At 37.4% G+C, this 21,943-nt stretch overlaps 3 protein-coding genes across 15 annotated transcripts; 2 read left to right on the forward strand and 1 right to left on the reverse strand.

The window, feature by feature from the left end:
- Positions 1-371: 371 nt before the first annotated feature.
- Positions 372-5,746, forward strand: LOC135619198 (SKP1-like protein 1). Its single transcript, XM_065120985.1, has 2 exons — positions 372-817; positions 5,342-5,746. The coding sequence occupies exons 1-2, from the start codon at positions 485-487 to the stop codon at positions 5,513-5,515; spliced, it is 507 nt and encodes a 168-aa protein (XP_064977057.1). The 5' UTR covers positions 372-484; the 3' UTR covers positions 5,516-5,746.
- On the reverse strand, positions 3,991-17,295 carry LOC135583351 (uncharacterized protein At4g18490-like). 13 transcript variants are annotated; one of them, XM_065120975.1, is made up of 19 exons: positions 17,212-17,295; positions 16,919-17,076; positions 16,785-16,826; positions 15,154-15,253; positions 14,765-14,888; positions 14,487-14,663; positions 14,168-14,274; positions 13,675-14,083; positions 12,915-13,094; positions 12,725-12,827; positions 11,658-11,722; positions 10,774-10,920; positions 10,543-10,687; positions 8,855-8,916; positions 8,736-8,775; positions 8,439-8,609; positions 6,277-6,428; positions 4,529-4,862; positions 3,991-4,426 (listed from the first exon to the last, which is right to left on the reverse strand). In XM_065120975.1, exons 4-18 carry the CDS (start codon positions 15,212-15,214, stop codon positions 4,814-4,816), a joined length of 1,992 nt encoding a protein of 663 aa, XP_064977047.1. In that variant the 5' UTR covers positions 15,215-15,253; positions 16,785-16,826; positions 16,919-17,076; positions 17,212-17,295; the 3' UTR covers positions 3,991-4,426; positions 4,529-4,813. The 13 variants fall into 13 exon arrangements, with proteins under 13 accessions (XP_064977047.1, XP_064977045.1, XP_064977042.1 ...); XM_065120973.1 differs by lacking the exons at positions 3,991-4,426; positions 4,529-4,862 and having other exon boundaries at positions 5,960-6,428; positions 16,957-17,076; XM_065120970.1 differs by lacking the exons at positions 3,991-4,426; positions 4,529-4,862 and having other exon boundaries at positions 5,960-6,428; positions 16,930-17,076.
- A 435-nt stretch (positions 17,296-17,730) lies between these two features.
- Positions 17,731-20,004, forward strand: LOC103994523 (SKP1-like protein 1A). Its single transcript, XM_009414887.3, has 2 exons — positions 17,731-18,200; positions 19,589-20,004. Exons 1-2 carry the CDS (start codon positions 17,769-17,771, stop codon positions 19,754-19,756), a joined length of 600 nt encoding a protein of 199 aa, XP_009413162.2. The 5' UTR covers positions 17,731-17,768; the 3' UTR covers positions 19,757-20,004.
- Positions 20,005-21,943: the final 1,939 nt, after the last annotated feature.

Consider the following 21,943-nt stretch of genomic DNA (forward strand, 5'->3'; position numbering starts at 1 on the left):
AAAATTAAATTAGGTTAGGTCAATTTTGTCAAGTTAAATTATTAGACAAATCTGTACATAATCTTTTATAGGAAAATGAGATACAAGTAGTACCTTTCGTTTTCAATCGAAGTAAAAATTTTCCTTAAAATTCATATTTTGAATGCTCAATGATATTACTCACGCGATAGATAATACTCCAAAAATATGTCACGTTGTCACATCAATTTCGTTGAACCGATTTGGCGACCAAATTACAGATTTATCTCTTCGATTATAATAAATAAAATTCATAATATTTGATTAAATGATCGGTGGGGCCCAGGAAGTTGTCCAGAGGCTTCCAAACATTTTCGAGTTCCCACGTGGACTTTTCTTTTGGTGGGTTTCATCATCGACGCCTTTCTTTGAGAGTTGACGGAAATCGGTAGCAGCGGAGACTTGCGACTCTCCGGGGCGAAGTCAGCGGAGATCTCCAGCGCAGCGAGCGATCCGATCCGATCCGATGGCGTCGGCTGTAGCGGCGGACGGGGAGAAGAGGAAGGTGACGCTGAAGAGCTCGGATGGGGAGGAGTTCGAGGTGGCGGAGGCGGCGGCCATGGAGTCGCAGACCATCCGCCACATGATCGAGGACGGCTGCGCCGAGAGCGGTATCCCCCTTCCCAACGTCACTTCCAGGATCCTCGCGAAGGTCATCGAGTACTGCAACAAGCACGTCGACGCCTCCTCCAAGTCCGGCGAGGACGGCGCCACCGGAAGCGTCGCGGACGACGACCTCAAGGCCTGGGACGCCGAGTTCGTCAAGGTCGACCAGGCCACCCTCTTCGATCTCATTCTGGTTTGATCCTCTCCCTTCGCCCTTTCAATTTTTGAGTCTGCACCTCAGTTGCGATTATCTATGCCGATTTTTCGAAGTTCGACACGTTATCCTTCTGGATTCTGCATTAGAGTGTGCTCCTTGTTACTTGTGCTGCCTGATTTTGAGCCATATGGATCATTTGATGAAGCCCTAAATCTTTGATCTCAACGGATTTTTACCAGGAGTAGGGTAGGGTTAATGACTACTCTGTGTCGACTTGCTGCCTACATCGATGTTGGGTAATTAGCTGCTAGTGTGATGATTGATCCATGAGAATCCAGGATGTGTTGCTCTCTGTGGTATTTCAGATCGGGGCTCAAAGTAGTTAAGCAAGCGAGAGGTTTGATTTTTACCTTAGACTCCTGAGGGTGTATGCTGATCCCCATATCTCGACATAAACAAGCCTATAATTTTGGTAGCTGATCGCCGCTTTGGGCAGCCAACCCAATTTACCACATACAATTCCCGTCGACAACTTGAATCCGTAATTTCTGCCACGGTGAAGTAGCAACTACGTGAGTTCTACACCGATAGCATTGGCTCCGATCTCCATTTGCACAAGATCTATTTGGACTTCGAAATAACATGTAGTGCTTCTGGAGTAATGCATTTCTGGCCTCATCGGATATATGTATGATTGGGCCATTAGTTGACTTATGGGACTACATGAAGGAAACCAACTGCCAGCATCGGATCTCTACTAAATCAGATTCGATAAGGATCTTGAGCGTTTTAGGTACTTAGATAGAATAGGATAGTTGAAAATAGATACTGAATGTATATTGTAGCCACTTGCTTTATTAGATATCCATAGTCTTGATTCAGTTCTTTCAAATTAAGATGAATATATAACTGAGTTAAAAAAAAAGATTCAAATCTCGACAATTTTTGAACCTTTAAAAGAACACCAAAAACACCTAGAAAATTTGACGATATAATATATGGACGAAAAGCTAAGCCTAAACCAAATATTTCAACTCTAGATCCCATTTGATTTTTAAGGTCTGACTTTTCTCAACACAGCTACAGGTTGTCGTTGGATGGATCATTCTTTGTGTATATTTATGTATATTGAATGACTTTGTGTATTTCTATTCCTGTATCAATATCAAAAATAAATTCCAAAATAATTCAAGAAAAAAAACCTTTGCTGAAATTTCCTCTCATTTCCCCCCTTTTTCCTTTATTCTTTTAAAATTTCATGTCGTAAAATTGAAATCCTGGAAGCTGGGCACTTGATGTAAATCCCCCTTCTCTCTCTCTCTCTCACACACACACACACACACACACACGCGTGCGCGCGCGCACACACACACACAGTGAACTTGAGTTGCGGTGGTGCATGAATATGCAATCAGGTATGCTTCCCTTTCCTCCTGTCACCTATCCATTGTTTTCATTTTTCTTCTTCCTTTTCCTGTTCTCCATCTCCGGTTCCAAAAGGGCAGCATCCACGTGAACCACCTGTTTTTCCTTTCTTCTTGTCTTCAAGCATAAACATGGATCGTGATTCTTTGTGGTTTGGATGGTGTATACTTCAGTTCTTGGACCAAAAAAGGTCTGTGAATTGGGTCATGCGTGAATGGTTTTTTATTGCATTAATTCTTTATGCTTCGTTCTCTTCCTCAAGATTCTCCACTCGAGCTATCTACTGGAATTGGACAAGAGCCGTTATATGCGATTGAATCCTCAAATAATTTGTTATAACTGGATCTGTTGATATATATCCAATGACTTATAGAAGATTATTCATCTTTTGACTTTGAAAAATTGGAACAAAAATATATATGATATCAGTATATGGCTTTTTGTACACACTACACAGTATATTGCTTTTGACCACTGATTCCTAGTGAATGGAATTCCTATGTTGATCCGATTTGTGGTTCTTGTGTTCACCTGTCTTTGTCAATTTGTTGTTATTATTCTCTTTTTCTCCAATATTTATTTTTCTATAATCTTGATTTGTGCTTCTCCTTTCTTTTTTTACTTCTGCATTTATCTGTTATCCTTGACGCTATTATTGCATAAATGAAACTGGAAAATATAAATATAATAAATTTGAATTCAATATGCTGTGGTGAAAATCTTTGTATTATGATTTTTTATCTTGATGCAAGGTCAAGGCAAAGTTAAGAGTATTCTTCCATTACTCATGTTTTATGATAGATCAGCTGGTGAAAGAGATGTGATAGTATCAAGTTGTAAATATTTAAAAGGGTTAGAGCATTAGATGGGGAGACCTGGTCAGAGCACTAAATAGATGCTAACTTAGGAGATGAAATAGGGTGATTTGGCAAAGGAATTCATTGCCTAATATGTTGGTAGGCTCCATAATGATCCTTTCTGGTCAGCATGTTATATGGTTTCAGGACAGAGAATGATGGCATGTTTGAGTGTGTTTATATATCATGTTGTTGTTGGTGTGTGGCAGCCAGAAAGTTCCCATGCTACGACTTATGTATCAGGCCATCATTAGACTCATGAGGTGTGTCATGGTAAATCAAACCAGTCGATAAAGGATGAGGAAAGTTAATCATGGAAAATTTAGAAAGATAGATTAGGAAAGTGATCTGTTAATTTGGGAAGGGAGTGTTATTGACAAGAGTTGAGGACTTGGTATCAACTAAAAAAGGGTACAAGTTGGGAATAATTAAAAGGGAAAAAGGAACTCTATTGACTTGGCTGGCATTAAAAAAAAAAAACTGTTTCAGGCTTTGATTGAGTAGCCCAGTTTCTTTTTTTATGATTTTGATTTAATTCTCCCCAGATGGAATGGGTTTATTTTAAGTGTGTTCTTAGGGCATCCGAATTGAGTCTTCACATACCTCACAAATTTATGCACTGGTCATTGGTAGCCTTATGATGAAATTGAACCAGAAGCGGTAGTCTTTTGGAGGCAGGGCTTCATTTTCTTTTTTACTCAAACAGCAAAATTGGCAGATCTGCTTTCTTCTCAGAATACATGGGACATATTACAGTCTTTGAACTTGTCCAGGAGACAAATATTCCAAATGACATTCTTGATCCTCCAAAGAGAATAGTTTCTTCTGGTCAGTAATTCAATCGTATTTGTAGAATTAGAATCTACTTGAAACATTGGCACCTGCTCCTCAAGTGCCAGTTTCAAGTCTTCAAGAACAGCAGCCACATCAAAGTAGAAGCTATCCCTCTTTTTTAGGTAATTGCCACATACAAATACAGTTTCCATTAGTCCCTTGCAGTACAAAACCTATACCTCCATCATTTACAAGATCCGACATTCCATCACAATTTAGTTTGTACTAGCCTAGTATTGTCTCTCTCATTTCACATTGAAATGTCTTTCTCAGGGGGTCCCTCAGAGGAAGGGTTTATCAACATAGCCTGTCGGAGAGCAACTTTGCCAATACCAGGAGAACAACAGGAGCCTTTGAATAAACCTTTGTCTCGGGCTTTCATAGCATCCGAAAGATGTATCAATAACAGCCTTCCAAGCAGCATACATAAAAGGTGACTCACCATCTCATTCCATGAGCCAGGCCCCAATCCTCCTAGTTAGCAAGAAATTTAAATTTGATACCTAGCCTATACTCTCAAAGTTGCCACCTGTTGATACCGAAGAAATATCAGAAGATATGGTCAGTGGACTCACTACAGTTGATACAGAAAGAACGGACATTAGAAACACACATACAATGATGTTCTGACCTATTAGAGTTTGGGAGCAGTGATGCAGATGCTACCAGGAGAATAGCTTTATACTGGGCATGATTGGAAATTTCCACAAACAATGTTGTGCATCCCACTTCTCTAAAGAATGAAAGCGTAGAGATTGCAAGAATAGAACTGCAGATTTGGTGGTACTTCCAAATCCGAATGTCATCACTGAAACCTGAAGATATATCAATTCTGAGCACTCCATCATATAAGCGAATTCTAGATTGTCACTTTTCTTTGGGTGGATTGCTAGGGGAAGACCAATTCATCTTCACTTCATGTTGTGGGTTTCTTGAGGTGGTGAGCCACCCAGTTATAATTGCACCTGTTATCACATGGATGTTATGATTCACCTGCTAACCAATTTAGTTTCTCTGAGATCTAGTATTCAAATATCTAAAATAGAGATGAATGGTTGAAAATTGTGGTACAATGTACCAAATGATGTGGGAGTGGCAGAAGGGGATTTCTTGTAGCTGGCAATGATGTGGGAGCACTCTCTATGTTCAATAGCAAGCCATAAGTTCAGAGTATCATGATTGTTTCATAAATGACTGCTTGATTGTATGTCGATGAATGAATGTCATTGGATGTGGTGGTAGAATTTTTCATATAAAAAAATCATGGTCAACCCTTGAGCTGTAGTTAGTGAAAATCATTGAGTTCACACCACACTGTTATTTTTGCCTTTGTTGTTTGTCAATCTTTTGTCAGATATAGATGCCATGACACCTTTTTGCGGCTCAACTTTTCAGGTTTTGCATACTGACATGGCTGATTATATTTCTGTTCTGGAATCTACAGGCTGCAAACTATCTCAACATCAAATCTTTGCTAGACTTGACTTGCCAAACTGTGGCTGACATGATAAAGGGCAAAACTCCAGAGGAGATTCGCAAGACCTTCAATATCAAGAATGACTTCACACCTGAAGAGGAGGAAGAGATCCGGAGAGAAAACCAATGGGCCTTTGAGTGAGGAGCAGCGCTTAATTGCAAGTTCCTTAACTGAACAGCTATTTCACGGTTTAGTCAACGGGTTGTGTGTTGCGGACCTATTTCTGTTGGACCAAACTTTTTTACTTGGGGATGTTGATATGTCATTGATAATTTGGCTGTATTAAATAGTTGGTGTCGGTTGTGGTGTCGGATGAGGATAGAACAAAGACATCGTACTAAGGGGCTGATGATAATTTATCAGCTTCATTAATTCTGGTCTTCCATCAACATGAGTCTTAGTGCATGGAAAAAGTAAAAAAAAATTAACGGACTACTTCGCGAAGATGACTCACACCAAACCAACGAACCAGGCAACCAGCTGGCTGGATATCTGATTCGCTAGTTTACGAGCATAGTATACGACAAAAATAAAATTTGGTCCAAAAAAGAAAAAAATCTTGTACGTTTTCCGCAATGATGTAAATGCCAGCGACAGATCAATCACGATAGGACATCAAATCCAAACCATGAACAATTTGCTTTTCCTAGGGTAAGTGTCCGAGTGCCATTACAAATTGATCTTTACCTAGGGTTATGAAAAAATGCAACTTCATCCGGACCAAGTACCGGAAATGAAGACGTTGAAAGTGATATTTATAGAGACTAGTGATGGTTTGCTTGTCGATGATAGGATATCATGTTTTCCAGTAATCTTTGGACTGTAAACTGGCAGCAAGCCTCTGGAGCGCACGAATGTTTTGACGGTCAAGGAAAAGAGTCCAGATAAACATAGAGGCGTACCTGGGAACGAGAAAGAAGAGATCATAGAGACAGAAGGATATCTTCTCCTCGATCATGGGATGGTTCAGCATCAGCAGTTTGTTGTTGATGACGACAGCACGAACCATTAACTCCTTCGCTTCGTCATGTTTCTTTTTGAGCATGTTGCATAGCTGCAATGATCATCCAATGAGCAATTATATCTTGGGGATTAATGACATGCGCATTTTTCGCATACAACTATCTTTTGCTTCAACTTCCGGCAACGTACTCACTGTCCAAATGCTTATCTCACTTTAGTTCATCAGAATGAACCTCAATGATTGACATGATGTTGGAGTTTCAGAGTTAATTTATCTCATCAGAAAACATTTTAATTGCAGGGTCTAACTAGCTAAATAAGTAAAGAAATCGTGGCTTATATGATCCTAAATTATTTTCAGATATAGAATTCTGTAATATAAATTGCTGTTATTTCTAAATAACTTCAACTTCTAAATAATTAGATATAGTACTAATCCAATTTCTAAATAACTTCTGTAATAAAAATTGGATTGAAGTTATTTAGAAAGAGAATACAAGAGGACCATTGCTCATTTCTTAACCTGGGGGACTAGAGCTCCAAGTCATGAAAAGAACCTCTATTAGAGGGAGCCTTGATCTGCCCTTTCTTATTTAGAAAAAGAATCCTAAGGATGATGAGTAGTATTTCATCAATTCAACTGATCTTTGACAATTGCATAAATACATAAGGAAACAAACAATATAAAATCTTCCCGGACCCTCACCGGAAGGTTTACAATGCAAGGCTTCTTCAGATCCTCAATGCTTCTACCCAGGTCCTTCATGATAGTTGTTTTGCATACTATGTTTTACCAATTCTCTCAATAGTGGCTCACAACATAGTGTCCGCGTCTCATCATGACTTTGATTGCAATTTCTATAACTATTCTTTCCTATAAATTTTATCATTACTTTAAATCTACCAAGATATCTGCTTTATCCCTTCCAATCCAAATACGTAACACAGGTCGTTATATGCTTTCAGTCTTTCTTTATTTGAGCGAATAATTTTTTTTTTTATTTCTTATATAATAATAAGATACTGTCACAAAGGTATTAGCTAATCTAGTTGGTAAAGACTTTGGTAGTTTATCACAAGCATTTGGATTTGAATCCCACCTTTATCACTTACCCTTTACTAAAAAAAAAAGACACTGCAACACTCAGGCAACTAATAGATTAGAAGTGTCGATATGTTGTTGCCTGGATACTTTGGTTTCTTGGCCAATATGAGGTCCTATTAACTCATTTAAAGATTTTTGACTCTAACAAATATGATGTGAAAAATGTAAAACAATTCACTGCATAGTATCATTTTTCAGCATAGCTCGAATGCTTTAGATATGGTCCAATATCTTGTATATAATGAGCTTATTATAAACCATGTGCCTCTAAATGCATAAGCTACTATTATACGCCCCAAAGTCTTATAAACTAACCTACCTGCCACACACTTGTAAGACTAACGAGGCCATCACATGTTTCCCATGTCGTTGACTGACGTAGGCCTTCTTCCATAAAAAAGATCAACACGAAAATTGGCATTCAATATTTATTTGCCAGATAATTTTCATTTCTTACCAAATCCCTTGAAGCAACCAATCAATTTTCCTGTGGAAAAAAAAAACAATCTTTAAGAATGTTTATTGATACTTCCACACATGTTTTCCTTGTCTTAATCCAACTTAGAACTAGAAACATCTGTTTGAAACATTAACCTTTTTCCTCTTTTTTCATTTTAATATTGGGTCCTCCGTTTTATTTTGAAGACCTTAGTTTAAGCTTCAGGACTCTTTTTACAGGTACTAAATGCTACTCAAGTTGTTTGCAAATACTAAACATTTGGATTTTGTAACCATAACATCTAGCCAAGAATGAATATAAGATTGCAATAAATAATAAATGAACAAATGAACACACAAACAATATTACCACAGAAAATATGAGACATTAGGCCATGCGTCAAACAAGTTTGCAGTTTTCAATTATCGACAATGAAATAGGAAAAAGGCAAAACCAACTAACGTTGCATACTGATGAACTAATAAGCACATATGACCAATTTAATAATAACTCATATGAAATCATTCAGCAAACATCAAGGGAATAATGTTACTTACATCATCAAGCTCCTTTGAACAAGATTCAGCTTTCTCTACATTTCCATGGTCTTCTATTTGTACAGGAACTTCAATGTCCATGTTTTCTAGCTCAGAAGCACCATTTAGAGAACATAGATTCTGAAAAGAAGCATCATTTCTAGAACTTTCTGGATTTTCTTCCCTTTGTACCTAAGCATCAGAATTGGGAAAATAGACATGACTATATGATAAAATACACCAAAAATATTTTCAACTAAAAAGAAGTATGATAAATGGGATCCTAAAAGATAGCCCTTCGCAAAACCTAATATGTACCATTTCAGTGTCAGATCCTGGGGAGATTACTAATGATATCCTGCATGTCAGGACAGCTATCATAAATTAAACACTCGGTGATGACAATAATTCAAATAGACAGAATGCCATCAACAAACCTTTCAGGTGAAGAGCCAATTTGTTTAGATGTATTGAAGGCCTTTGGATCTGTCAATGGCTCCTGAAGGAAGATGGAAGTTCTATATTACAACTACAAAATTGGGGGAAAATGAGTAGAAAATTTCAAATACAGTATCTTCTTTAAAGAACATATCATTGTTTCAAGAGAACAATAGTACAACACGTGATCCCCAAATATGACAGAAATATGGCATGTATTATCATCTCTTAAATAGCCTGCTTCTAAAATGAGGTCACATGATAGTCACATACTAGGGAAGGCTATTGACATAAGACCAACATAAAGATAAGGGAAACTAGGAAAAAATCATGTCTGTGCAATCATTTAGAGAAACATAATACTAAAAAGAAATATAAAAATGCTCTAATTTTGAAAATTAAACAAAAAAAGAAAACATGCCTTCACAGTGCCTTTAGATAATAATTAAACTGATTGTTTTGCTTAAGAAACATCAACTGCCCATGCTTGACACCAGTTCAGATATTTAGCATGTGTCTATTTGAATGATAAAAATATAAATATGCAAAACACAAATAATAAAAACTGAAGTTAGAATTTAACAACAGCAAAACTTAAGGCTAAATTGTTTCATCTGTAAAAATGCATTATAAATGCAAGACTTAGAATAACTAAGGTACAATAGCAGGTTCTTTTTTGAAAGATCTGGTCGAATAAGGAAAGATTAAGAAAATGCGAATGGAAGATAGGTTGAATTCATGAAAGATCTTCCAGAAGGTCATCCATTGGTCACAAAAAACAATTCATAAATATATGGGGCAATGTTTGTTTGAAGTGTTGGGCTTTATGAGTTAGTTCACGCCATTATTCATCATAAAATGCTTCATTAGAACAAAAAGAAAAAGATCTCAGTCATAAGGCTTAATCACATATTTATATGTAGGAGATACACAAGATTATCCTAGAAATTAGAAATTTTATTTACTAAATTGGAACTTTAATCCAATTTTTATGGTAGTATGCCATTAAATGTCTATGTTACTAAAAAAACTTGAACCAGCTTATAAGGATTTGATTAGTACACTATCATTAGTATTTTGAGTCAATGGTTCATTCCATTGCTATAAAAGCTGATCTAGTATTGTACATTGTGAGTGGTTCAAATAAAAAATGACTACCTATGTATGTCACTAGCGACACATCATGATGTGGAGCCAAAGCCACCACTAAGCATGGGTCTCACGTGCACCATGGTATAGTTTAATTTTGGACTATGTTTTGGTTTCAACAAAGATGTCATCTTTTTAAGTGGGAGAAATTTTAATCCTTGTATCAGTTTAGTAACACAATGAGAGTGACTGAAAACTCAAATCAGTTTATAAGGGTCTGGGTATTAAAATTGGGCTCAAGCTTATCCCATCAGATTGAACCGTGACATAAAATGTAGTAAATCTTCCTAATTATTTTGTCCTAAAAGCTACTTGTCTTCATAGTAGTAGGAAAAACAACCAGCTTCTTGATTCATTAGGATGCTGTAATTGCACCAAAATTGTCCTCAAGTAAGGAATCAGAATGATGAATTAAAAGCTTCTCAACATGTCAAGCATATCCATTCATGAAGAGATCTAGGATAATAAGGAAAAAGCAGTACTATTTATGTTTCATGGCATCTAGATACTTATGAGAGTTTTTAGTAAAAGAAAGGACCTTGAGAGTCTTCATCTTCAGAGATGGGCTTAACAACACAGGAGAGATGACCAAGTTGGACGGTAAGTTTCCCTCTGTTCCTCCAACTGTGTTTCTTCCTTTGCCCATTGAAAAATTTGCTATGCTGCTGTTCTCTTTTCTCATTCTAGGGATTAGTTCAGTTGATAAGTGACTTCTAAACATGTAAAGAGACTAACTAGATTAGTTATGAAAGGGATCCTGATACTCCACCTTGAAGTCATCAAGCTAGGTAGATGTTTTTTACCATCCTTCTGAAATATATGTTGGCCCTCAAAAGGAATGTTCTTTGGGCTACTCATAGATGTGGTTGAAAGAAAATTGGGCATGATAATCTTTGCAGAACCGGTTGAAGTAACCCTGCCAGCGAACATGAAAATTGAGAGTTAGAAACTAAAAGAACAGGTTTGCAGCCCCAGGAACAAAACAAGTTATCATAATCTGATGTACAAAAAACCATAATAGTGATTGAACAACAAGGTATGTAATTTTGAATAATACCGCCCATACCAGTTCATCAGTTTACTAATACACGGACTGCCTGATATCGGACGAAACGAAAAAAAAAAATATATAAATAAATAAATAAATAACTAAATAAATAAATAAATAAATAACTAAATAAATAAATAAATAAAATAATATATATATATATATATAGTATTTCGAACGGTATACAGTTTCGTACTGTACCGAGCAAACGTCGAAACTCCGGTATGGTACGAAATTGCATACCTTACTGTACAATATAGTGAAGTTATAAATATAATATATGTACAAACAATATCTCTGTAAACAATGTCCTGTATACATGTATGCAGAAGAACGGGAAAAAAAGCCTAATGTAAGCAATAAACCAACCAATTTATGGAACATATTGATCATTCAGAATAACAAGCAGTGTTATTCCCTCGGATCAATTTAAAATTAGTTGACAAGATATTTGTTTTTTTACTTGAGCATCCTTTATGGAGCCTCTTTCTCTATATGAATCTCATCCTGTTAACTAACTATTAACTTTTGTTGCTAATTTATCATAATTAGATACACAAAGAGAGATACAAGAAACAAAATGAGGTTTGGTGTTGTCAGTGAACCTTCCCTTGGGTGAAGAATTGATGTGTTTTAATGTACTGAATGCCTTTGGATCTGTCAAAGATTCCTGAAAGAATATAAATGATAGAGGTTATATTTTAAATTTTAAATTACAGAAACAAAACAAAAAGCCTGAAACTCAGTGTTTGCTTCTTTCAAGAGTATAATTCTACTTCAGAAAGATATAAATTGCATACAATAGCGAAGAAGAATATGATATAACAAACTAGCCTGCTTCAACAAGGTTACATGACACTAAAAGGAAAGCTAAAACTTAACATGGCATATATTTCAGGTGCTTTGTAACACTATGTAAGCTTACTGGCTTGCTTGAAAAGCATCAAATGCCATCATCAACACCAATTCAAAAATGTAGCATAGTTGTTCTAACCTTTTAATAAAAGGCTGTATATGCAACATAGAGAGCAAGCTAAATATGAAGTTAGGATATTTGAAACAGCAGATATTGCTAATGAAGTGTTGCACCTGCAACTTTGCATTTAAAGCAACGAGTATAGAAATAATATAATATCACAAGTTGACAAAGAGAATAGGTAATTATTTATGTGAAATTCATGAATCAAATAGAATGGGACATTTAAAACGTTGGGTTTTTTATGTGTATTAAGTTGTTTAACAGAAACAACCTACAAACCATATGTTTCACTGGAGCACTGTATCATCTTGTCTTAAAAAAAAAAAAGTTTATATTCAGTATGCAAAATATCAGACATGGTCCTACAAGTTATTGCTCAATGTTTTGATAATTTGATCTGATTTATAGAGTTGTTTGTCATTTCATGTATTTGTTAAAGCTTCTGCCTAGCATGACCTTCCGATTATGAAATCCTTTCCTAGTTTTTCAATACTAAATGCTGGTTATACTCATAAAAGTAGGACAAGAAGCTAACATCAATTTAAATTGGGATTTTTTTTAGATGTATAGTTATGCCATGACAGCCTATACATTAGATTCACACTGTCAAGTACATCCAGTCATTAAAACAGATGTCGAGAAAAAAAGTTTCATCTGCCATTCATGGATCTGAAAATGAGCCAAAGAAAGGACCTTGGAAGTCTTCCTCTTCAATGTCAAGTTTCTCTCCGAAACTATAATTGTATTTATGACTCCATTAGATGAAGAGTTTGCTATATTGCTGTTTTCCTTAATCCTAGAATAGATTAGTTCAGTTATTACTTTGTACAACTTGCAAATAAACATACTAGAGTAGTCATAAGCAAGGATTCTGATATTCCACCTTGAAGTCATTGAGTTAGGTAGATGATTTTTATCATCCTTTTGCGATATGTTCTGGACTTCAAGAAAACTGTTCTCAGGCCTATTCACAGATGCAGCTGAAAGAAGATTAGGCATGGCACTCTTTGCATTAATGATTGAAGTAGCCCCACCAGGAATCTTAGAAATGGGAAATTGAAAACTGAAAAAAAAGGAGGTATGATTAACATGACAAAAAACCATCTACTTAGCTAGCAAAAATTCAAAAAACCGAACTAATTGGAGTTACAAATTAGTATAATATGTAATATGTATATAAACAATTCACTGAAGATGCAATTACACCAGGTAGAAGGAAAACAAGGATATGTTTAAGGTTATAGAGTAGACAAGCAATTTAGAAAAAAAAATCTCAAATAAATTAAGAATTAAGATTGATGCAAAATATTCATAATCACCAGGAATCATGTACTATTTGCCTCTTCTGTAAGTTTCTCACCAACTGCCAGATGTACAAATTGCAAAATCCTAATTCCAACAAAAGCTTTTGACACAGTGAAATAAGTGACAAAGGATACCGAACATAAATGCCAATAACTTCCTAACTATAACTTTGTCCAACAATCAAGCTTACAATCATTTTGTAAATGGTGATATGTTAATTTAGCACAATAGCAGCTGTTACTCTTGACAAGTCAATTACATCAAGAAATTCATAGAGGCCAATCAAAGAAAGGGAAATCAATATTTAAAAGAATATAGATGTCAACTAACATCCTTACCAAGAAGCATCAAAATGTTTATTCGTGACCTCTTTGACAGAATTTCGTGAAGCTTCATTGTCAACTTGAATTGAATGATCTGTGGGTTTACTTCCTTCAGTTATAACATGTTCATCAACCTCATGATTCTGAAGTGTGCTACTGCAATCTTGTGATCCTGTGATATTATTTGGTGGGCAGCACCTCGAGTTGGATGACTTTACAGGACTAGAGTTACCAGATTGTAAACCATCAAGCAATCTCACACCACTATCTTTTTCTTTGGAGGTGTCATTCTTTACAGAATCCAGACAGAGCAGTTCTTTATGACCTTGACAAAGTGCTTCTTGTGCTGAACCATGTCTAATGACAGCATGATATGGTCCATCAGGCTCCAACATATGAGCAGATGTTGAAGTGGATAAACTTTCTGTATTTGATAATATTTGATTCCCATGACTTTCAAGTGAGTGGTTACTCACAGCCAAATGGTTTCTTAAATCAAAATGCTTACCATGCTTACGCATTTCATCAGAACAATGAGGCCCGCTATCATCCATGCATTTACTGGAACCCGTTGCAGTTTTCACCAATTTTGTATCAAGATCAAACTTATCCAACCTACAGCCACAAAAACAACAACTTGGCAATAGAAAAAGCTATAGATCCCAATTGTCTTGGTCAAAATAAATCATGATGAGAAACAATAAGACCCAGATGCATCAAATATGTAACATGATCAGAGAGGTACCTGACCAAAGGATTTCACAAATGAAATACAAAAGATGGATTATAAAACAAATTTAAATTATACGGGCATCCTGTACACATACACATTAAAATCAAATGCAAAGGAGAATTTCTCTTTCTTTAGGTCTTGCTTTCTGGGGAGAGATTCTTGTTCATTGGCATTTGCAGTCTTCTTGAGTGGAATAGAGAAGTCCAGATCAGAGATATCCATTCCAAAAGATGACAACTTTCCAAAGTCACCACCAAGATCGAAGTCATCACTGGAAAAAGTTAGCATTAAGTTCACTACTTTATCAAATGCTGTGTGGAGAATTACATTATGTAGGAACAAGTGAAAAAGTTATGCAAAATATATCCTAACAGTTTGTCAAAGTTAAAGGAACTTTTTCTATTTTGGGGAACTGTTTCCACATCAAGATCCATCGCCTGTTTTCCTGGTTTTGATGATTTCCATGAGATGAGGAAATCCTTTTCAAAATCTTCTTCTGCAGTAAAGCAAGATGTGGGCAAGTTAAAAGGCCAAAAACTTGATTCACCATTGGTAGAGATTCAAGGAAATATAGACCAATAACAGTAAAATTACAGCCTTGTTTTCTGCATAACTTTCTGAATAATATTTCCACCATTTGTCAGATCACAGTCAATTCATTCGTAAGAAGGTCTATAGTGAATAAACTTTGTAACTAGAAAGTATATAATTCAAGAAAATGCCTAAAATGAAGATATAAGCATGCATCAGTAGAAACCTACCTATTGATGGACTTTTCATTTTTGGAGCAGAAGTAGGAGCACCTATCTCTTGTTCTGCCATTTCTTTGCTTGAACAGGCCAGACTGTAGTGAGATTGAAACTACAAAATGGAAGTCGACCAATGAAGTCAATCGAAGAGATAAAAGCTATAGGAATAGAGATTGTTTATCGACTTTTATATGTTGTTGATCAATGATGAATTATGAACCAAATATGCTGCTTTTGCAGATAACTTTAGATCGTGTAACCATTTATTTGCTATCTATGTTGCTTCACGATAGCACAAGCATCAGTCCAGCATTGTCATACACTTACAAAATTCTTTAGATATTCAAAGAAATACTAATCAACATTTAAAATGAAAATAGATAGTATAATAATATGACAATACATGAACTAAACCTGATATTATTTACCAAAAAAATTTATTAGCATATCTGCTGCATTCTTGAATCATTCAAGCCATATAATTAATAATTCATAACATAACACACAAGAAAACATATCTAGCTTTAGTTACAATTTCCTATATGAGGTTATGTAATGTATACTATAACCTACTATTGATAGAAGCCCAAACTTGAGCTATCCTGAAACTCTTGGCTGCAGTTCAAACTGACTTTTGGCTAGTAGCAAAGCTTATAAACTCCTAAAGTTATACCCTACACTGAAGAGGATTAGAAACAATTTCTTCTCCTAATGAAGTTTAAATGGACCTTGAACTGTTACTTGTTATTCTGAATTGCTTAAATACATTGCTAAAATAATACCAAGTTTGTTAAATAATGGAATTTGATCATCAAAAGCTATTCCGCAGAAAAGAAATAATAAATTCCCAATTTAACATGCATTTGTAATAATGTGAAGGAAACTTCAAGAAACAACTCCTACGAGACCATCTGTGTGGAGAGATAAGCAAGAAGTTTCCATAAGCAAACGTGATCATATGAGTATGCAGAAATAGTTTGGAAAAAAAAGAAGAAAAAAGAATGCAGAAATAATCAATTCACAATGTGATATCAGAGACTAGATGATACATTGCAATATTAAGGATCGAGATATGACCCAGACATACTATAGTCTGTAGGCCAACAATCAACATTATGAGATGTAAACGGAGAAAGCAATTTGGGTCATATAACTGTATTGCCTGACCATACAAACAGTCAGACTTTCTGATAATTTTTGAAGTAGAATAAGTGCTCTCAGTATGGACATTTACTTCATATTGAAGTCACAAGAAACAGCAGGGAATCCATGAATAAAACTGGATCTAGGGCAATATTTAAGCATATTATCCATGTTAATCGATAATCCCTAACACAGAGCACCACAAACTGTACCCAATTCCGGAGTCAGAACATTTATATAACATCGGATAGCCAACGAAACAAATCTAGGACATCATGCAATAGCTAAGTGAATATAAAAGAAGAATCAAACCCCAATTATTATATTTATATACGAGATCATAAATGAGAAGAAAGAAAAGGAAAAGTCCATCCGATGGAAAACATAACATGATTTTTCCTCTATGATATTTCGAGAACGAAACCTAGGGTTATCACGATCTTGTGAAAGTAGGGTTCCACAACGAGAGATCTAACTAGCGAGGGAGAGCGATAAAGGACCTTGATCTTTGTGGTGCCACCTCCTATCTTTATGCTCCTGTCCTGGTAAGACAACAGAGGAAGAAGATCGTGTTCTATCAAAGATCGCCAAAAGAGAAATAATACGGATCCGATGATCCCACCACAGGAAATACCTAGATCTCACCGATGAGAGGGAGAGAGCTCAAAGGACCTTAGGATCTTGGCGTCATTCTCTCTTTCCGCTCCAGTCCTGGTGAAGACGACAGAAAGAGGAGATCATTACATCATGATCTAGCCAATTAGACGGAGAGAGATCGAAGGACCTGGGATCCTGGTAAAAACAACAGAGAGAGAAGATCGGTACTCCACCAAAGATCGCTGACAGGGAAACAAATTCATGGATCCAACGATCGCAAGAAAGGAAATTCATAGATCAAACGAATGAGAGGACGAGAGATCAAGGGACCTGCGATATGGCGTCGTTCTCCCTTTACCCTCCTCTGCCGAAGAAGTCGGATATCTCGTTTGTTGGCTCGCCCAACACGCTGCACTCTCACCTTATTTATGTGTTACGAGAAAGGCGGGAAAATGACCGGTTGAGGACATCACCTGTGTCTTGCTTAGGACGGTTGCTCATGAGAAACGTCTGGAATTATCATATTAGCCGTCTGATCATCTCAAATCACGATCACGATAGCAGTTGAGGTCAGTAAATAGAATATTTTGTTTTCTCCTTTGTTATTTCACTGCACCCTCACCTTATTTATGTGTTACGAGAAAAGGCGGGAAAAAGACCCGTTGAGGACATCACCAGTGTCTTTCTTAGGACGGTTGCTCATGAGAAACGTCTGGAATTATCATATTAGCCGTCTGATCATCTCAAATCACGATCAGATTGCAATTGAGGTCAGTAAATAGAAATTTTTGTTTTCTTCTTTGTTATTTCACACGATTTTCCCCTCTATAAATAAACACACACACGAGAGGAGAGGAAAAGAGAAGAGAGGAATAAAAGGGGGAAAAATGAAGAGAGAGGCAGAGGCAACTGAGTCACCGCTTCCTGCAAAGAAGAAGAAGGAGATTACCCTGAGAAGCTCAGACGGCGCACTCCTTTCCGCGGACGAGTTCCTGGCAGAGCAGTCGGCCGTGGTCCGTAGAGCTATCAATTCCAATCCTGCTGATATTCCTCTCAACGTTCCCTCCGTCACCGAAAGCGTCCTCCATTTGGTCATCGAATTCTGCAAGAAGCAGGCCGAGTTCACCGCCGAGATTAATGTCGCCGCCAGTGCAGGCAAGAAAGCTAAGGGCGTCATTGTCGATTCCGTAGAGAACACTACAGAAGGTAAGGACGCGATCGCCGTCGATAATGGCACGGCTGCCATAGAGAAGAAGAGGAGGGACTGGGAGGAGGACTTCTTGTTGGTCGACCACGACGTTCTCTACTACCTCATCATGGTGAGGACCCTCTTGCTTGATTTCTTTTGATGTCCCTTGTTCTTGATCTTGATCGACCTCCAATATCTATGCTCCGCCGCATATATGCTACGACTCATGGGTGTATCATTCTCCTTCTTCTTCTTCTCCATCAACTGCAGTTTGTGTTCATTTCTTTCCTATGGATATGCATTGAGCCATTCTTGATTGATCCCTCGTGTTTATGCCACTGCTGGACTATGTTTGGGTAGGCTTTGACCTGGATAGTGGAATACCATGATATGTTAGGAGTAGGCACGAACGGAAGCCAAGATCAAGCAAAGAAACGTTGATTTAGTAGGACGGAATCGGGTGGGTGCTTTAGGTTGTGGACCTGAAGCTAACTTTACTGAAATGGGATCGACATCAAGAATTTTAGCGGAAGATTTTTTTGTGGATGTTGTCATTATATAATATATTATTACTAGTTAGTCCTTGATCTTGTTGGAAAAAGGTTATTTTAAGCTCAATTTTGAGTTATTTATGGAAATTTAGGGATTCTTGAAATTGATTTCTGTAGTACTTTGATGGCAATCGCTTGTAAAGAACAGGTTCGAATTACCTTGATATTTTGAAGGAGTAGAAGATATAGGCCTCAGTCTTGACCTTTTCTAAGGAGTAAAGAGGAAAACCCACCCCCCAAACCTTGCACCAAATGTTGATGTTTCTTAGGGAGTACCAATTAACTTCACGACTCATTGGCATAGAAGAGCTGATGGAATGTAGTCCTAGGATGATGAGTTCATGTTGGGAATGAAGCTAATAGAATTAGATGAAGCAGAACAAGGAAATTTATTCTTGAATCTTATTGCTGCAATAGAACTTCTTTACTAGGTTCTTGTAATTTTCTTGACATGTATGTATTACAGTTTGTTGTTGCTACCTTGGTTAAGATGTAGTGTGTCATCGGACTGTCTGACAACTTTGTCAAGGATAATACAAGAAGTTTCTGCTTTGTATTGTCAATGTTATAGATTTTCTTTTTCTGTTTTGTAGTGGTTAAATTTGTCATCCTATATATTCTTTGTTAGGGACTGCTGTTCAAACTTATCCAGAGAAACTGAGAACTTGGAACCCTTGTATTGAATCTCTGCTCATTCTTGCTTGAAATCACTATCTAAACTGAAGATTTCCCAAGAGTAATAATGTCACAGGTTTGTGGGGGATACCTGGTAGTAGATTCATTTTGTTCCCTTGCTCACTTTGGTAGTACATGCAACATTGTGTTTCGTCAGAAGCATTGCCTTTAGACTATGAATTTTGAGATCGAATGAAACTGTTCTTATTGAGGTCATGCCACTCCTTTTAGCCAATTCAGGGTGCTACATGTACCAAATCTATCAGAAGAATTAATTGTTCCGATTATGCAGGCTGCAGATGATCTTGAGATCGATAGCCTCCGCAACCTGACATGTAGGAAGCTTGCTGACTTGACGAAGAATAAGAGTCCAGAACAAATCCGAGGGATGTTAGGCATTGATGACGACTTCAGTGAAGAGGAAAAACGAGAGATCATGAAGGAGCTTCAATTGTTTTGAGACTGATGATCTGATGGGCTGCTCATTTGTTGCCAGTGGAGAAGAATATGATTAGTATTAGGACAGAATTCTTCTGTTCACTACAGTGGAAACTGAAAACCTGAGTCTATTCCCTCGAATAGAGAAGAAAATAGTAAACCAGAGATTTGATCCATATAATATCAGACTTAGGACCATTGCTTCTCCTTGATCTTTTGTCATATAATCTGAGCATCTACAGGTGTAGCTATTCTTCTTATGTTGATATGCAGCTCGAACTTTTGAATTCCATAAAACTATGGTTGAAACATGGGGAAATTGTACATTTGCATATCCTCTATGTTGCACTTTCTGGAGAGGCTTTCGTGATATAGATTCTGATGAAATGGCGTGGTTCTCTTGGCAGGAAAAGTGGCGTGTGCCTCCGGAGACTCTCTCTGCTTAAGGATTGTGTGTGTCCGCGTCGTGGCACTTTTGCTCAGCTATCCCGTCCCTAGCGTCCATGCAGCACATCACGAGGCGCATGGGTATGGAACAAAACCTCGCGCACAGCCACTGCTTTTCTACTTGTGGTTTCTTTCGCGAAGTAATCCTTACATGAATAATTTAGGGTTAATTTATCTTCTAGTTTGGTGTTACAGCAGCTTCGAAGCTAGTTTTCAGATAAGGTTCCACAAGATGTGCCATTTAGGTTCACTAACTCAGGCTATCCACGTCAACCTACGGGTCATGTCACTTTCGATAGACTTCTTGTTTTGAGTGTCGGCTTTAAATGGGATTAAGTCTTTCCGTCTCCAGTTATAATTATCACAAGGTAAAGGTAGCCAAATGAGTCAGAGCCACACATGCTGCATGTCACGGTTCGGGTGCCTGACCTCAAGGCACAAGCCATGGAAATGGCATGTCCAACCCTAGAAGTTATCAGAGATTAAAGTGCAAGTTGGATTTTCTATCTTAGTGGGCCATGTGTGAAGATCCAATGATTAAATGGATCTAACTTTAATGATCCATCATGTCCATGCTATTGGATCGGCCAAACGGGCCAATAGGTTCCACTGGGCAAATAGAATGTGCACGTAATACGTACGCTAAGGTGACACTTCCGGCACGTAAATGTCTTTTAAAAGGCGGTCGACGCTGCTAAACCAAATATAATGTAGAAACAGCAGCACGAGTCCCAGCTACGGAGGTCCTTTTCCTTGTGATGGTGGCCGTGCTTTTAGTTGAAATCGCAACTTGGATAGGATGTGGATGTGGGTTGATCTCAGAAAAGCTGGTCGGTGCTCACCCAACCAGAGACACATGGGAGGGGATAATATTCCGCAGAAAAGCGTTTCCCATTACGGGAGAAAGACTAGAAAAGGGTAGCGTGGACCGCTAGGAAAGTCTTCTCTAGGCATAGGACAGGAACCCGAGACAATAAAGTAGCAGAGACTTTGATTGCCTGTGATAAACTTATACTCACCTGCTGGGCAAGATGACGATAAAAAACAATTGGGCTGAGAAGCACGTTTTGTGGTTGGCATTGACCTGTTTTGGACACGAAAGTCTCTATCTAAGAAAACTGACCCTTCTTTCCTTCTTTTTTGATTATTTAAAGGAAAAGAATACTGTGCTTCTTAAGAAACCCAAGACCGTAAAAATGCTGACTTCCGATCTCATGTTTTTCCCGTTTCCTAACGCGTTGAGATTCGTCCACACTCATCCTTGGCTTCTCAAGTCGTAGAAAATAATTGTGCAGACTCCCAATTCCCCGTGCCTCCCAAGTCATGCCTTTGGAAACCTGAAGTGGGGAATCATCTACGCCAAAGAAAGCCAAAACACTCGACCAAATCTTGGTTGCCTCACATCGTTCACTTCGAAAAAGATATCAAATCTAATTTCTAACAGGCGCACACAAGGTTTCGGACGTTGGCTTGCGATGCACATGTTAGATCTTTTTCATTCTGGGTCGTTCGGTATTATGGTTGCCCAATGCATCATTCATCCACCATCTTCTATATGGCTGCCTGGCGAAGCTTCCAAGTTGGATAAAAAATATTAGATATATATATATATATATATATATATGTATATATAATGTACATATACAGACAGACAGAAGACAGACACATGTATACCAAAATCAAGTGGCACCAAAGCATACGCGGGCAGCATCCATCACTTTCCGCGTGCCCCGGTCGAGGAGGCTTGAGAGCGAAAGCTACG

The sequence above is a fragment of the Musa acuminata genome, chromosome BXJ2-8 (genome assembly GCF_036884655.1).
Source record: "Musa acuminata AAA Group cultivar baxijiao chromosome BXJ2-8, Cavendish_Baxijiao_AAA, whole genome shotgun sequence".
Lineage (NCBI taxonomy): Eukaryota > Viridiplantae > Streptophyta > Magnoliopsida > Zingiberales > Musaceae > Musa > Musa acuminata.

Bases quoted from the DNA above. Each gene is read 5' to 3' on its own strand.
- LOC135619198 (XM_065120985.1), top strand. From the start codon at position 485: ATGGCGTCGGCTGTAGCGGCGGACGGGGAGAAGAGGAAGGTGACGCTG. The intron at 818-5,341 runs GTTTGATCCTCT...TGGAATCTACAG, and splicing joins CCCTCTTCGATCTCATTCTG to GCTGCAAACTATCTCAACAT.
- LOC135583351 (XM_065120973.1), bottom strand. From the start codon at position 15,214: ATGGCAGAACAAGAGATAGGTGCTCCTACTTCTGCTCCAAAAATGAAA. The intron at 14,889-15,153 runs GTAGGTTTCTAC...GCTTTACTGCAG, and splicing joins AATGAAAAGTCCATCAATAG to AAGAAGATTTTGAAAAGGAT. The intron at 8,776-8,854 runs GTTTGTTGATGG...CCTGACATGCAG, and splicing joins ATTGGCTCTTCACCTGAAAG to GATATCATTAGTAATCTCCC.
- LOC103994523 (XM_009414887.3), top strand. From the start codon at position 17,769: ATGAAGAGAGAGGCAGAGGCAACTGAGTCACCGCTTCCTGCAAAGAAG. The intron at 18,201-19,588 runs GTGAGGACCCTC...CCGATTATGCAG, and splicing joins TTCTCTACTACCTCATCATG to GCTGCAGATGATCTTGAGAT.